Source organism: Myotis daubentonii, chromosome 1 (genome assembly GCF_963259705.1).
Source record: "Myotis daubentonii chromosome 1, mMyoDau2.1, whole genome shotgun sequence".
Lineage (NCBI taxonomy): Eukaryota > Metazoa > Chordata > Mammalia > Chiroptera > Vespertilionidae > Myotis > Myotis daubentonii.
This window is the reverse complement of record NC_081840.1, coordinates 141,618,477-141,636,041: the sequence shown is the minus strand read 5'-3', so window position 1 is coordinate 141,636,041 and position 17,565 is coordinate 141,618,477. Positions and strand designations below refer to the sequence as shown.

General features: G+C 39.9%; 1 protein-coding gene across 1 annotated transcript in view; it reads right to left on the bottom strand.

Moving 5' to 3' along the window:
* LOC132235830 (ankyrin repeat domain-containing protein 36C-like) overlaps positions 1–17,565 on the bottom strand; it is a 165,488-nt gene that overhangs the window by 13,244 nt on the left and 134,679 nt on the right. The window contains exons 12-16 of the mRNA XM_059698882.1: positions 13,676–14,794; positions 11,769–11,846; positions 10,367–11,278; positions 6,091–6,243; positions 3,882–4,163 (exon numbers count right to left, since the gene is read on the bottom strand). Of these exons, the coding sequence (XP_059554865.1) occupies positions 3,882–4,163; positions 6,091–6,243; positions 10,367–11,278; positions 11,769–11,846; positions 13,676–14,794 (2,544 nt within the window). The remainder of the gene's footprint in view (positions 1–3,881; positions 4,164–6,090; positions 6,244–10,366; positions 11,279–11,768; positions 11,847–13,675; positions 14,795–17,565) is intronic.

The following is a 17,565-nucleotide window of genomic DNA, read 5'->3' as shown; positions in this document are numbered from 1 at the left end:
CTCAGTTAGCACAGGCCTATGCTGTTTTTCTCTGCACTAGGACCATAAAAGTACCATCAAAACCGTAAGCCAACGTGCACTGATTGAAATGGGTATTTTAGTGAGTGACAGCATCATGGTGAAGTGAGACCTCCTTTGCATGTCCCCTGAAATCCACAACTAGTCAGATATCCAGAACCCAACAGAGGTTCCTGTGCGCCACACACTGAAAATTCCATGGCCAGTATTTCCGAAGGTGGGCATATTGGAATGTGTAGGAGAGGCAGGATGAGAGGGGGAAGAGGGGACGACAGGGACAGACCCATCACTGCACCAAGGCTGAACCTACAGGTCCAGCAAACACAGAAGCAGCGGTTGAGTCGGGGTGCAGCTCCCACACCACAAACCAGTGCAAGGCAACTGCCAGCAGCATTCCGAACTCTCCCTCCCCCCAAGTCCAGATCCCTCCCCAGTTGCAGCTGTGCTCACACTATTACAGACCAGCAGCAGCAGCAGAGCAAAGTCTCCAGCCTCCAGGCCACAGTACCTTGCTGCCAGTGGCCATAGGGAATGAGGTAGCAGCTCAGTGGGCTCACACACTGGCTCCCCTCAACTGGCCACATCCCCTGTCGGGGGGGTGGTGCCCTGAGACCCACGCCACCCAGATCCAACACCAGAACCCACTACCCTGGTCACCCCACCTCCACTCCCATGTCCAAGGCAAAGCCTCCTACACCTTTACTCACAGGCATCCCCTGCCCCAAGCTTAAGTAGTACAGGTAAGAGAAAACAAGAACTGCGCTATCCTACCATCTACTGGATAACTAAAGAAAGGCCTCAAATTATCAACCTGCTGAATTGTGGAAAGGAAAATGTTCCCAAATAAGAAAAGTGTTCACCACTTCAAATGTGCCCGCAGAGGAACGGCCCATCAAGCAGCACGGACCACCAAGGTAACAATTACACGGGAAGACAATGACCATTCTCCAGAAAGGAACTCAAAATGTCTCAGCAAGACATTTTATAAAAACTGGAAAAAAATGCTGTAAGTAAAGTAGCAATTAAGAATGTTCTCTACGTAAGAAGATGACAAAAATTCACACTTAAACACAGAAATTAATCAGTTTAGTATTACATGTTTATTTAATTCATAAGAAAAGATTCTCAGCGTAGGAATCACCAAGGTTTCTATTGCATGCAAAACTACTATTAGGATTTCCAACACAAGGTGTCTCCAGGACTGGTCTCGTATTAGTAGTGCTCAGTCATCTGCTTTGTTGTTTCTACAAGAAGGAGAACTTCAGTGCTGACCTCTGCTAGCTGCTTCTGAGCCCTGTAAAGATTGTAAACAACAGGTGCTTAGTATTTTATTTTTCCCTAAGTGACTTGCATTTTTATAAGTATCCAGGATAGTATATGGAATTTCGCATTAAATGGCATTTTAACAATGAAAATGTGTCAGAGCAGAGCTACTCTATTCAAGTATAGGTTCTAAACTGTTCTAAAAAGTACTTATGTTTTTAGGGAGTGGGGAGAGGGGGTCCCAGCTAAGTAATCCAAAATAGGGAGATGATGCAGACGGCTTATCAGGTAATACTTGCTGCCTCTGGAAGGGCTATACTTACAAGATCCTTAAAGATGCCCTTGGACATATTTAGCAGCCACTTTAGAGATTTTTTAAAAAAATCCCTCAAAGACATTGTCAAGCATTTGCCTTCACCACCCTTGTATAATATACTCCTTACCTTGGAGATATTAATAATTTGACACCCAGGCGTAATTTAGAGCAACAACCTCTAAGGGAGAACAGGATAGCCTGGCTGGTGATCAAATGAACAAAAACAGCTCCAGAGGCCATTGCTTATAACATTGTTACCAAGGCGTTGGAGGTGGCATCTGCCCTTTCTGTCTTCCCCACACCCTCCTCCTGCAGATCACATTATTTTTAGCCGCTTTGTCAATTATACTGCCCCTCATCCCTATGTTCATCTTTGCCTATTTAACACGTATGGCTCTATGTGGAGTAGAAAAACTACAAAGGATAGTTTGTCTAAAGGCGCCCTCTAGTGATAATAAAAAAATATCACAATAAAGAAAGTAAATTTACCAAGTACCAGATTGTGTTGGAGGAACTCAACCCTTTGTGTTTAAGTTGTCTTAAATGTTTCTATATAGGGGAATTCTGACACGCGATTTTATAATAATACTAGGGGCCCGGTGCACGAAATTCGTGCACTGGGTGTGTGTGGGGGGGAGTGTCCCTCAGCCCAGCCTGCCCCCTCTCACATACTGGGAGCCCTCAGGCGTTGACCCCCATCACCCTCCAATCGCAGGATCGGCCCTTTGCCCAGGTCTGACGCCTCTGGCCTAGGTGTCCGGCCCGGGCAGCGGGGACCTGCAGCTGCAGCGGCCCCACGATCGTGGGCTTCGCTTTAGGCCCAGGCAAGGGACCCCTAGCTCCCGGGACTGCCAGCTTCGACTGTGCCCAGCTCCCATCGCTGGCTGCACCCCTACTTCCTGCTATCACTGGCCAGGGCGGAAAAGGCACCTGATTCTCTGATCATGGCTGGGGGGCAGGGCAAAGGCGGCCCCAGGGCCGCCTTTGCCCTGCCCCCCAGCTCTTAGCTCCCCCCTGGGTTTCTGATCACTGTCAGTGGCAGGGGGCTTCTTCCTGCTTTCCCTTTCGCCTCCCTGCATTGTGCCTACATATGCAAATTAACCGCCATCTTGTTGGCAGTTAACTGCCAATCTCAGTTGGCAGTTACTTTGCATATAGCCCTGATTAGCCAATGAAAAGGGTAGCTCGTACGCCAATTACCATTTTTCTCTTTTATTAGTGTTGATTGATAAATTTTAGAGCTTCAAGACATTCAGCTTAAAGACTAGTAGATCAGGTTAACTACATGGAAATATTAAGGGAAAAACACTAAAGGCATGTAAAACCAAAAAAGGAGGAGAGATGAAACTGTCTTGAAGGAACATTTGAAAGGTAAGTTTATTTACTAACATCATTTGCCAAAGTTATACTATTTAGTTAGCTTTCACGCCTTACTAATCTCATGAACCTGGCACAATAGTAATTATGTTTTAAGTTTAGAGGCTAATTGATGAGTTAAATTTATTTTCTCTGATTCTGCATTTGACGTATAAAGTTCATTTCTTTTCCAATAATTTTCTGGGTTCCAATTCTTCTTTATAGAGTTGCACATATTTTTCTGATTCTCTTTCTGCTGTCATCTTGAGAAGTTTGAAAAAAGATGAGTTCTGAGTTCCAAATGACATCTTATTGAAGCATTACGAGTACATATTAACTCCTCTGAGGTCTCTTGAGATGCTCTGTGTCTAAAGCAATTAAAAGGATACATTTTCAAAGTAAGTATAACCTGAACAGTTTATAATTGTTTTCTTTAGTTTTGAGTCAACGACTCAGAGATCAGCTTTAAGTGTGAAAAAAAGCTGACATTTAAAATATTTTTCATCAATGTCCACTGAATTAAATCTGAGTTATAAAGTTAATCATTCTTCTATTAGTACTCATGTAATCTGATAATTCAAAGAATAATAGAATCAGTTTAAACATTTTAAAGTAGAATGACATAACTTAATTCAAGAGTATGGAACAATCTTTAAATCACATTTTCCCCTTTTCTTTCAAATAGTATTGTTTAACATCAACTGGTCTTAAAAATAAAATGATCCTCTAATTAGAATCATTTGGAAAGATGAATTCAGTGATAATAATGATGGAAACTGAAATACTAAAAAGGAAAAACAAATGCCACCTTCCTTCCAGGAATCTACAAAATAAATTGGTATTAAAGGAAGTAGAAGAAAGGCAAAACACGATCCAAAATGTAATTTGCAGTGAAGTGAATTAAAGCCCATTAAATAAATAAATTAACCTGTAAAAATAAATCGAGTTGTGTCACTTTGTCTGCTAGATCCTTTAGAGTTTCTTCAATCTTTACTTTATACTTTTCTCCTACACAGTCTTCTGCCCTGCGCATATCCATTCGTGTTCTGAGTCTTACTGCTCTTTGTTTCCACGTGTCTTGTTTAGGCTTTAGTTCTTCACGTCTCTTTAGAAGCGCTTCCTTTGCTAACTCCTGTTGAGGTGTCTTTTCCTCATCCAGACGTACACATTTTGAAGATGATGGTTGCAGTTTTGCTGTAAGATCATCATTCTGCATGAATAAAAGGATATAGTTTGATTATGAAGGTGTGGACACCAGTATGAAATTTTGAAATGAGATCAGTTGCAATAAAATGTTATCTGTACAGTGGTAGAGTCTTCGGATGTGGAACCTTGAATTACTCAGAATCAAAACCAAAGTTAAAACGACCAGGAGACAAAAATATATTTACTGTTGTTGTCTTTGCCACACGTCTGCACTTGACTTTATACTCCTTTTCCTATGACTGTTTCATGTCTATCATCCACAAAATGACTACATGTTGCCCCTTAGTAGAAAGTCTCTTACTTCTTCCCCCATGTTAACTCTTCATAATCTTTAAAAAAAGTTTTAGAGATATCATATTGTGGTATTCAGAATTGTCAACAAATGCTTCCCAAGATAAGACTTTCAAAATGAGACTAATTAATTAATCTTATGAATATGGATTCTAATGGCATAGGTCTTTTACTGAACCAGAAACATTTGATGCTAATTTGAATTGCATTCCAAGAAGAAATGATTCCCTGGATTACAGAGAAATTAAAACTCTTACTGTTAAAGTTTAGTGACATAAGCCCTACATTTTTTAGAACCAAAAAAAGTGGCGGTGGGAGGCTGAATTCAATAATGCTATCTTGAAATTCTTTTACTTCCCACAAAGTAAGGGAAGATACTAAACAAAACAAGGTCATCATCACCAATAACAGACTTCCTGGAATGTCAGTGATAATGGTGACTGCTGTGTGACTGCGCTGTCTGGTGCCCTCTGACTCTCTCCCCAGGGAGCTCACTCTGGGAACCCACCACCGTGTTGTGAAGAACAAAGCAGCCCAGGCCACATGGTCAGTCCTCACACAGGTGTCCAGCTGAGACTGCCCCAGGGAGCGTCCCAGCCAAAAGCCCGCTGCACCTGACAAACCCATGAACAAACAAGCCTTTAGATCAGCGGTTCTCAACCTGTGGGTCGCGACCCCTTTGGGGGTCAAACGACCCTTTCACAGGGGTCACTTAAGACCATCGGAAAACACATATATAATTACATATTGTTTTTGTGATTAATCACTATGCTTTAATTATGCTCAATTTGTAACAATGAAAATACATCCTGCATAGCAGATATTTACATTACAATTCATAACAGTAGCAAAATTACAGTTATGAAGTAGCAATGAAAATAATTTTATGGTTGGGAGTCTCCCCAACATGAGGAACTTTATTAAATGGTCGCAGCATTAGGAAGGTTGAGAACCACTGCCTTAAGACCTCAGAAGCATTGACGCGGTGCCTCAAAGGATTTTCAGAATGTAAGAGTTTTAAAGGCACTGTCCTACAACACCTCCAGAAAGCCCAAAGTGAAGAGCTTATCTGAAAACAATTTGTGAGGTTGCTTTTCTAATGGCATGAACTGCAATGTTATTTAGTAGAAAACAAAGCCTCTTGACTTCTATGAAGAATGATGCACAATTCTCAACTTTCCTAAGGGTAAATATTAAAAAATATATTCAAATGGCAGAATAAAAACCAGGGTTTAAGTTATAAGTACACTATAAAGATAATACAATTATAATACAGTGGGGCCTTGACTTACGAGTTTAATTCATTCCGTGAAGGAGGTCGTAACTCAAATTTTCACCATTACAATGAATTGAAATGCCATTAATATGTTGTGGTGTTCACTGTGATGTTCGCTATGCCAACTAGTGGTGGGGTATCTGAAGCCAGCTCATAACCCGAATTTTAGCTCGCAACTCAAAGCAAAAAATCGGCCGAGAGACGGCTCGTATCTCGAAAAACTCGTTTGTCGGGACACTCGTAAGTCAAGGCCCCACTATAAATAAATCACAATGAAATACATAAGAAAAGTAGTATCCTAAAATACTTTGTATTATGTAACCAGCTATAGTTTAACTGATAACAGGTTAAATTTCATACATACTTGACTTCTGCTTTGATCTGGTTTGTTTTTGAAATCTTGTTTCTTATCTTCTAAATGCATACGATGACCTGATTCAACCTCCAGAGAAACCTCTATCGTAGATAGGTTTTTTTTGGTATCAGCTAGTTGTTGTTGAAGTTGTCTCACAATGGCCTAGTAAGATATTTTTGTTACTCATTTTATAAATCACATTATTATGATATTATATTAATAATACATAACTTCACATAAAGGATGGGGCAAAAGGTTTACAGTTGGAGTACACAAAACACAGAGTTTACTCTTGTATAATTATTGACTAATTATTGTATTATTCTCCATACAAACAACTATAAAAAGTATAAACCTACTTTTGTCCCACCCTGGATGTACCTTGTTATAGTCATATATTATTATCATAATGTTATTACAATAATCTATGACTGGAAAAATATCACCAGCTACATCAATTCACCTTCTTTTCCTCATATGGACATGTTCCTGTTTGCTTAATCAGGTTAAAGTCACAGAAAATGTAACACTCCTGCCAAATCAAACAGCTGATTCAGCCTCACTCTCATCCCTCTCCCCCATAAATCTCAAAGCTATACAATCTTCTGACATCTCAAAGTGAAATGGTGGATCAAGTGGTAGCAAAATCAATATGATGGAAAATTTTCTCTTTTTATTTATTTTTTTAACCAGTGGCTTCAATTAACTTCAGAGTTCCTCACACATTCAATCCCCTGCTCAAATCCTCCCAATAGGTTCCTAACTTAGAAGAAAAGTGAAGTCATTCCAAAGGCCTTCAAGGCCCTAGCTAACCGGGTCTTCACCTCCCTCTCTGCTACACATAAATCCTGCCACCCCTCACTAATCTGAAATGGAGATCCAATGCCAAGTTAATAAATCACAGAGAGCTACAATTCTCTCTGTCTTGGACAAACTTACTTCCAAATGATAGTAATTAGGCCTCAAAATGAGAAACATGAGCACATTACTTGTAAAAATATTCAAATAAAATTGTAAATAGTAGTGGAAAGATTAAATCAAATATATGTTTGCTAAAACGCATCATATTTGTCCCAAATTATGATTTAATGAGAAGTAGATGCCTTTAAAAGAGTTGAGAGATCATATGACTATATTACTCAAGACTAAAATATTTCCAAATTTAATTCAAATTGGCATGAATAAGAATAACATTATACCAACTAAAGTGTATAAGAAGCTATTGAAGGAAAGGTAGTATATGATACAGCATCTACATTTCAGTTCATCTGGGAAATCTGAACTTAGCTGTCAAATTAATCCACTTAATTGAATCTTAATTTCAAAATACTCATTCTAGGTAGAGCATTTTCATTTACCTATTTCATAATGGTTTTAAATTTGGTGACAGAAAGATTAAAATCATTATTTTATTAATATAAGACTAAATATAAATCTACATCTATTAATAACCTAAAACCCAAGATGGCGGCAAAGGTAAACACTGGAAATTGCTGCCTCGCAAAACCACTTCAAAAATACAACTAAAAGACAAAACGGACATCATCCAGAACCACAGGAAGGCTGGCTGAGTGGAAATTCTACAACTAGAAGGAAAGAGAAAAGCACACTGAGACTCAGAGGAGGTGCAGAAGTGCAGAGGCACGGAGGCGCACTCGGAAAGTGCTGGCAACTGAGGATGCAGTTGTCTTTTTCAAACGGGAGGGAGACACAAGCTCCCGACTGCTCTGAACTCCAGTTCCAGGCAAATCTCTGGGGACCCAGACTCACTTGGAGAGAAACTGGATTGTCTGGCAGTGGGCGGAACTCGACGGCAGCTTTCTCTCAGAGGTGCTTGCAGCGATTACCACGGGCCACTGAGACCCGGGGCCTCTTAGGGCAAGGCTGAGGATCAGCCATAGCTGTTTGCTCTGCCTTGTTGATTCCATGAGACCCCGCCTCACCTAAGCTGTGCACAGAGGCTTTTGCATATGAATGACCTGGCCCCTTGCAATCTAAAATTACCTAACAAACTGCAGCTGGGTCAGAGAGCCCCAGAACATCCAAAAGAAGGCCCAAAGCCCCACAGCAGATTGCATTGCTTCACAGCTGTGCCTCATCTAGGCACCTCCAAATCCCAAACAAAGAAGAGGAATCTGCAGATCTCTCCATAGCTCCTGCTAGGTAGCCTCAGGCAGAAGCTAAATTAGCACCTCCATAGAGATTCAAGTGCCAGTGTACCCAGTGGTCAGAGTGGGACCATCCAGATTACTACTCCTCAGATCCATAAGGGACATATTCAGGGGGCAGACTCAGTGAGCACCAAAGCCCTACTGAAGCAAGTCTTGCCCCATAATGGTGTCTCCAGCAGAGAAGTTCTCCCACTGTAGACACAGCTGAATCTCACAGCAAATTGGCCTGGAGGTCAATTCCTCCCAGTGATACCAACTACAATCAAGGCTTAACTACAACAAGACTGTGCACACAGCCCACTCAGGGTGCACCAAGAGTGTCCACCTCAGGTAATTGGGGAGGCTGAGGCACTGGGCCCTATGGAACACCTAGCACAGAAAACCACTCTATCAACACAGGAAAGCAGCCAAAATATGGAGACAAAGAAACAGGTAACAAATGACAGAAATATAGGAAAGCAAACTACTGGATATAGAGTTCAAAACCATGGTTATAAGGTTTTTCAAGAATTTTCTAGAAACTGCCGATAAATTTAGTAAGACCCTCAATAAGTCTAGTGAGACCCTCAAGGATATGAACAAGGACCAACTAGAAAATAAGCATACACTGGCTGAAATAAAGAATATTATACAGAGGTCCAACAGCTGACTAGAGGATCGCAAGAATCAATTCAAAGATTTGAAGTACGAAAAAGTAAAAAACACCCAACTGGAAAAGCAAAAAGAAAAAAGAATCCAAAAATATCAAGATAGTGTAAGGAGCCTCTGGGACAACTTCAAGGGTACCAACATCTGAATTATGGGGGTGCCAGAAGAAGAGAGAGAGCAAGATATTGAAAACCAATTTGAAGAAATAATGACAGAAAACTTCCCCTACCTGGTGAAAGAAATAGACTTACAAGTCCAGGAAGTGCAGAGAACCCCAAACAAAAGGAATCCAAAGAGGACCACACCAAGACACATCATAATTAAAATGCCAAGAGCAAAAGACAAAGAATCTTAAAAGCAGCAAGAGAAAAACAGCTAGTTACCTACAAGGGAGTACCCATACGATTGTCAGCTGATTTCTCAATAGAAACTATGCAGGCCAGAAGGGAGTGGCAAGAGATATTCAAAGTGATGAATAGCAAGAACCTACAACCAAGATTAGTCTACCCAGCAAAGCTATCATTCAGAATTGAAGGTCAGATAAAGAGCTTCACAGATAAGAAAAAGCTAAAGGAGTTCATCACCAGAAAACCAGTATTATATGAAATGCTGAAAGGTATCCTTTAAGAAGACGAAGAAGAAGAAAAAGGTAAAGATAAAAATTATGAGCAACAAATACATATCTATCAACAAGTGAATCTAAAAATCAAATGAATAAAAAATCTGATGAGCAGAATAAACTGGTGAATATAATAGAATCAGGGGCATAGAAAGGGAGTGGACTGAAAATTCTTGGGGGGAAAGGGGTGTGGGGGTGCAGGTAGAGACTGGACAAAAAGCGTACACCTATGGATGAGGACAGTCGGGGGCGGGGGAGGTAAAGGCAGAGTGTGGGGAGGGAACCAGGTGGAGGGGAGCTATGAGGGGGAAAAAGTGGAACAACTATAATATTCTGAACAATAAAAATTTTAAAAAAATGAACATTAAAAAAATAATAATCTATAACATAACCTCTTAAAATTTCATGGGCAGCACAATGTCTTTACACAAAACAAAGCAATTCTCAGGTTTAATGTTCATCTATGGGATACAACATCTGCTTTAAAGCTGATAGAGCAAACACATTTATAAACTGAATATTTAAATATATATTATTGATTTCAGAGAAGAAGGGAGAGGGAGAGAGAGATAGAAGCATCAATGATGAGAAAGAATTATTGATTGACTGTCCCCTGCACACTTCTACTGGGGACGGAGGCTGCAACCGGGCATGTGCCCTTGACTGGAATGGAACCCGGGACCATTCAGTCCTCAGACCAATGTTCTATACACTGAGCCAAACCAGTGAGGACCATAATCTCTACATTTTTAATATTCAACTAGATGCAACATTTAGCCATCATCAAATATTACTCTGAATTTTCTCTTAGAAAATTTGAAAAACACTTATCTGTCTGGATACTTACATCTTTTTCTACACGATCATTTTCATACCGTTGTATTCTTTCTTTAAAATGATGCCATTCATTGGTTAACTCCTTAATTATTTCATTCAGCATAAGAACATAATTTTCATTTTCACCATCAGATATTTTTATGATAGCTGGAATCTGATCTTGGATGTTAATTACTCTGTCAACTTTGTTGTGAGCCTGACCCAGTTGCTGTTGAAGCAACATAATTTCACTCTGTAGATGAGAAAACTTCTCCTGTAAGGATTCCTGCTTTCCAATGTCTTTATCCATTTTACCTTGTTCCTTCTGATACATGTGTTCTGTTTCCTCCTTTTGACACTGTTTTTGACTGAGGTCTCTTTCTAAAACCAATGTCCTTTCATTGAGAGCATCTCTTGTGTGATGAAGCTCGATTTCTAAGCTATTGGTTTTACTTTCTGCTTTAGAAAGTCGTTGAGAAAGAATCTCATTGCTATGTTTTAGGTTAGACATATCAGAATTCATTTTGTCCCATAAACAAAACCATTCATCTCTTGCTCTCTGGAAAGTAAGTTCTAGGTCTCTTTTTGATGTCTGACAATGCTCATGATCCTGTACAGCAGTAGCCAGTCTAGACCGGTATGATTCAACTTCTGCTTCCAGTCTTCTTCTGTTTCGTTGTTCATCCTCCAGTTTACTGTTTAGCATTATAAGCTCAGCTCTCAGGACTTCAAGCTGTGTATTGTGTTCAAATACTGTTTCTCTTATTGGCTTTTGAAGACGGTCATCCTTTTCTCTGACAATTGCAATTTCCTTAAAATATTCTTTTCCCATTTCCTGGGTCTTTTTTATCATGCCCATTTCCAGTCTTAGCTTGGCAATTTCATCCCGCATCATGCGATATTCATGCAATAGATTTTTTTCTTTTTCAGAACTCTCAGAAACCTAAATAACACAAAGGAGAGTTTTAGCTAAAACATTGAAATGACATGTCATGATAGCCTCTGAAATTAAAGAATAATCTAGGTTTATAATAAAAAGTTGCAATAAGTGGATAACCCACTAGAAAAAAATAGAGTTGGATCCAAACCTCTAACTTTATACAAGCATAAGTTCTCCAAAGTTCAAAAATGTAATATAGTATGATGAATTTTTTAAGTGAAAAAATCACAACAGAATTTTAAGAGTCTCAGAATTAGAAAGGGTTTTTTTTTAAAATCATCACAAGCCCAGAATGCATTTAACTAAAAGGCTAATAACTAACTCTACACTTACAAGCTGATACTATTGTCTGAACATATAGCTACCCCCCAATAAGAGTATTAACCACGCATATATTAGGATACACTAAATTTCCTAAAATTCTTCTTTCCCCAATATTATCCCATAGATATTCTACTTTTCTAATACTTTCATAGTCAGTTATAAAAACTACCTCTACTAATAACTGATAATCAAGCATTTTGCTAAGCCCTTCTACATCCATCAATGAACTCAATTCAGTTATCACAATCTGGAATGGAGGGGTTAAAAAGATAAGCAAGTTCAGGATTTCCCCCAGGTTTTCAGACTCCACAATTCGTGTTCTTGCACCAATCCATAGTTCTTCTCCAGTGTGGATACAGAAACACAAAAGAAGCCTATGTTTCAAAAAACAAATGGTGACTAAGATAAAATTTACAGAGTCTTCTTAGAAAATCATGAGATTATTTGTTGCGTCAATAACTTTTATTTCTTGTTCATGATGTTTAAACTACTATTAAATGTGAAATTGGGGGAAATACACTAAAATACTTACCAATAAATTATCACTAAGTATATATTATGGCTTACATTCTCTTCAGAAGTCCCTTGTATTAAAATGGGATACTACTTAGAACCAATTGTTACTTTTCTCAAAAGTAGAAGAATGACATCTAAAATGTGATCTCTGAACCTGCTATACTTTCCTCCATAACATCACTGGAAGTGAAAACTAACCTACCTCTATATTAATATAGGAAATGAAATCACTGCCAAAATCTGGAACATCTGTTGTTAGTAGCAATACCTTTGAGATCATGGACAACACATCAGTTCTTATGGAAAGTATTAAAAACCTTCTCTTTGGATGAAGCCATTGTGAATGTCATTACTTGAGACAAATGGATTTGAATTAACAATATCATTTTATCCAATGGACCCAAAAGCCATCTCTCTCTCTCTCTCTCTCTCTCTCTCTCTCTCTCTCTCTCTCTCTCTCTCTCTCTCTCTCTCATGCTTTTTAAATCCTCCACAGTTTCCATTGTACAGTATTGGTTTTTTAAATATATACAAACTTACACATATTCACATGCTGATACATTTGAAAATGACTAAATAAACTACCTCAGAATTCATTTTCTTATGAGCTATTTCTATCAACTTTGGTTTGCAAAAGTGTTTGGTCAGAATTCCATCTTGTAATATTCTGGTGTTCTGTTCTGAAGAAGGTTGCCTATGAGTGTAATTTTGCTCTTTTATAACCTAGGGACACATTTCATTTCCTTTTTTGGTCTCATTCCATTAAAAAAAAAGTCCAAAGCTTAAGAGCAGTATCTTAAACAAACTGTGAAAAGGAAGTAGCCTGTTTAAGCACAAGCGATCATATTAGAATTCTAAGTTCCAAGGTTTTGAGTAAACCGTAGAAGATAGCACACAATATAGCACAAAATAGATGAGTTTAGCTGGGGATATTTGTTTATATCCTTTCTCCCACTCATAGCTTCCTTCCATTTTATTGTTTCTGGGATGCAATTTATGGTTTTTTAAATTGATTTTAGGAAGAGAGCATGGGAGTGGGATAGTTAAAAACACTGATGAGAGAGAAACATGGATTGGATTCCTCCTGCACATCCCCTGCTATAGCTCCAGCCACAACACTGTGCCCTGACCCTGAATCCAATCAGGGACATCTTGGTTTATGGGTCAATGCTCCACCACTGAGCCACAATCCCTGAGCTGTAAGATGTAATGTCAATTTAAGCCAATGGACTTAAAAAGCAACAGCATAGTACTTGTTACATATTTTAAACAATTTCCTTCATACTTTTCACTGGTTCATAGTACATAGGTCACATGGTACCTAGCTAAATTAGTTGCCCAATTCAGAGGGAAGACTGACAGAGAGACTTAAGTCAATTAAAGAACAGAAGAATATTTTCCTAAACTATTATTTAGTTGACAGATTCTAATTATACACACAATTACATATTTAAACAACCTCATTTTATGTACAATATATTTTTCAGAAGTGGAAAATCAGAATGGGTCAGAGAATTAATAAAGAGAAAAAACAAAGAGTAGCAGCGAGTGAAAGTCTACCTCTATTTGAAGTTGAATTTTCTTTGTTTTCCAAGCCAGGCCCTCTACTTTTAACATGTCTACATCATTCTTAAGCCTTTGTACATCTTGCCGTAGTTCTTCAATTACATGTACTCCAGGTGTTCTGTCATTGTGCAGTGCAGAGGAACGCTCATCTTTTAATTTAGAGTCCACGCTTTTACAATAATTAGTACTGCAATGATCTGCACATAATGGCTTCTGGAACAAGTCCTGATTTGGCTTTGTTTCCTTATAAGTATTTGAAACAGCAGGCATATCGTGGCTTTTTATTTCAATGATGAGTCTGATTTCATTGCAGCAGGGACGCTGCAATTCAAGATGGCTTTTCGGATCACGGGACTGAGGTGTAGGTCCGATGCCTAATTTCCAATCCGTGGTATTTGGGTTCATATTTTTTGTCATCTGCATAGCAAACTCTTGGTCTTCTTTCACTTCAGATGTAACTACTGGGTGTCTTACTTTTTTATTTTCTGTATCATTATAAAAACTCTCCTCATTTTTGTTCAAAACGTGCTCAGCGTCAGGTTTGTGATCATTTTCAGGGTGTAATTCCTTTTCTCTTAAACAAAGCTCAGAAGAAGATGACCAGGTAGAGTCTATTGGAGACCCAGGGTCTGCATGAGATGGAGAAACAATTTTGAGAGTTGGTTCCTGTCGTCCAGGAAATGTTTGTAATGCTGCAGAGACAGACTTTCCAAATGCATCTTTTCCCTCACAATCAAGCATTTTACTTGTCAAATTAGAAGGCATTTGTCTTAAGCTTGCTCCTTCTTTAGACTGATTACATCGTGGCTCTTCCTCAGGATTATCAGTCATTTTGAATTTTACAGAAAATTCACGTGACTTCTGCTTTGACTTGTCTTTGGGAAGTTGTAAAGTCTTCCTCTGTTCCAATGTGCCTTGTTTGATGCACATTTGCTCCTTCTTTTGCATAGAAGGGTGTCCTGAATGTGCAGGTGTATCCTCTTTGTCACGTGCCCTATTTATTTGTGATTCTTGAGTCATTTTTTCCAGATGCAAAAGTGGAAGACGAGTATGCTCGCTTTGATTTTTAGATGTCTTTGCTGTCGGGGTATGTGTTTCTGAAATAACTTTATCCTTAAGTAATCAAGTATGGACAAAGAAAAATTAGAATATAGTTTAAAATTAACTGTTAGAATTCTTAATCTATGACTACCTATTCCCAAAATCAATGAATTGTAACTGAGAAGTAAAAAAAGAAAGAAAGAAAGAAAGAAAGAAAAACTTGCCTTGTTCTAAATTAAAATAAAAACATGTGCCCTCAAGCCTAATTGTAACACTATTGGAACCAATGAATTCATTAGATGTTAAATCTATCAGAAATAAATTAATAGCTGAATTTTAACATTATAAAGCCTTCCTCACTTAAAATATTTCACCTCACCACATCCTAAATAGTGAGCCCCTGCAGTGCATTTCAGAATTTTTTAGGATGATCCAAGATGGAGGCAAAGGAGGTGAAAGTTACACTTACTTCCTCCATGGACCAGATTGGAATTACAACTCAATTATATAACTACTAATCTGAATAACCAACTGAAGATTAGCTGAATATCATTCTTATACCCAAGGAGCTATAGAAGCAGCCTCAGCTACACTGGTAGGAAGGACAGAGATTCCAAAAGGCTGTCCCCGCATCCACTTGTGGTGGCTGAGAAGCAGAGGCATATCTCAGTGTAATGGTCCCCCTGAGGAGCATGTTGTCTCAACCCCACGCTGGGCTCCCAGCCCTGAGAACCAGAGCCTGGAGGAGGAGCCCACAGGACATCTGGCTGTGAGAATCAGCAGGGATTCTGCCCTCCAGGAAGAGGTGGGAGTCTGCTAGAAAAACAGGAGCCCTCGTAAAGGGCCAGCACACAAGTATCCTTCCCACCACCCACCCTGGGCCTATGAAGAAAAGGTGACTCAGAGTGGCCTGGGAGTCCTGTGAGGAGACTGTTTTGTGTGGCTCTGGGAGAGAGCTGAGGGGATGGCCTCTGGGTGCCCTCCCTGTGCTGAGTCCCTCTCCCACGATGCCCACAGATGCCATCACTCCTGGGTCAAGCCCTCCCCTTTCTTATGGCCTCAGCCTGGGGAATGTACTAGCCCATCGTCCTGAATCCTTGTCCCCAGCCCTGTGGAGCTACACACTGCAAAGGAGTGTGGGCCCGTGGTGTTTCATGGAGGTCTCTGAAGCAGGTCTGGGTGGACTCAGGGGGTGTCAGAGACTGAGTTGTGCGACTTTGGGTTGTGGGTCTTTATTCCCTTGCTGGCCCAACCAAAGCCACCATTCCAGTGCTGAGCCGTCTCTTCACACAGCCAAATCTTGGTCTTTGGGCCCTGATGAATTTTGATGGCCTTCCCCTAATGTCTCCCTGAGGCCCCACCCAACCACAACAGTCCACGGGTACCTGGTGGGTGATAAGTGGCATTTGTGTACCCTGGGACTTGTGCTGAGTGGCCTCACACCCAGAAATGAAACCGAGTTTGAATCTGTATCAACATGGTAAACACCACTTGCACCTACCTGATGACTCACTTACCTCATGCAACTCACATACCAATGGGAACTCTTTCAGTGACTGACCCCAACAGATAGCTGGTAGGTGGAGGTAGCCCAAGTGTCCAAGTGACTTGGGCTTTTTGCTCAGCTGTCCCACGGGCTTGGTGCTGGTGGAAAGAGGCACCTCCCAGGCGCACCCAGGCCCAGCAGAGGCAGTCACACATACTGGATCTCTTTATAGCTCCACACAGGTAGCCCAAGGGAAATCACAGGCAGAGACTGCCATTGCCTTTCAGCAGAGTCCCTTCCACAGGCCCCAGAACCAACACACCCAGGGTTTGGTGGGGGGACTTCAGAGCATGACCCAGTTAGATCCACAAGCAAATGAAGATCTAGACAGACAGCAAACCAATCTGGCATGAATTACTCAACATGGGGTCAGTCTTTGCACAGCAGCTTGTATACTGTGTGTAGTCAGCCAGCCTGAAGATCAACCCCATCCACAAACAGGCCAAAAACAATCAAGACTTTACAAAAGGCGGGTTCACAGAACACACATAGTGACATTCCAGGAGCACCTAACTGAGGTGATCAGAAAGATTGTGCCAATGAGATTCAAAGAAACCTAATACATAAGGCCATTATACCAAGACTAGGATGCAAAGCAGATCTACCTAATATATAGAAACAAATAGTAAGAGGCAGCTAAAATGGGGAGTCAAACATGCCCCAAATGAAAGAACAGAAGAAATTCCAAGAAAAAAGAACTAAAGGAAATGGAGGGAAAATATGCATAAGATACAGAGTTCAAGAACATGGTTACAAAGATGCTCAAGGAACATAGTAATAACTTCAACAAAGAGATAGCAAGTATAAAAAAGGACAAAGAAACCACATAAAATAACCACTCTGAAATGAAGAATACGCTAGAAGGAATCAACAGAAGATTCGATGAAGCAAAGAATAGGATATTTGATTTAGAAGACAAGGTAGCAGGAAGCACCCAATTAGAACATATATATATATATATATCATAGTAACATTCACATTGTAGGGGTATGAGAAGGAAGAGAGAGAGTATGAGAAATTGAGAACCTATTTGAAGAAATAATGACTGAAAACTTCCCTGACCTGGTAAACCAAAGACCACAAGTGCAGGACACAGAGTCCCATACAAGAGGAATTCAAAGAGGCCCACTCCAAGACACTTCATAATTAAAACAGCAATGGTTAAAGACAAAGAGTGGATCTTAAAGGCTAAAAGAGAAAAAATAGATAGTTAACTACAAAGGAGCCTCCAAAAGACTGTCAGATGCTTTCTCAGCAGAAACATTTCAGGCCAGTAGGGATTGGCATAAAATATTCA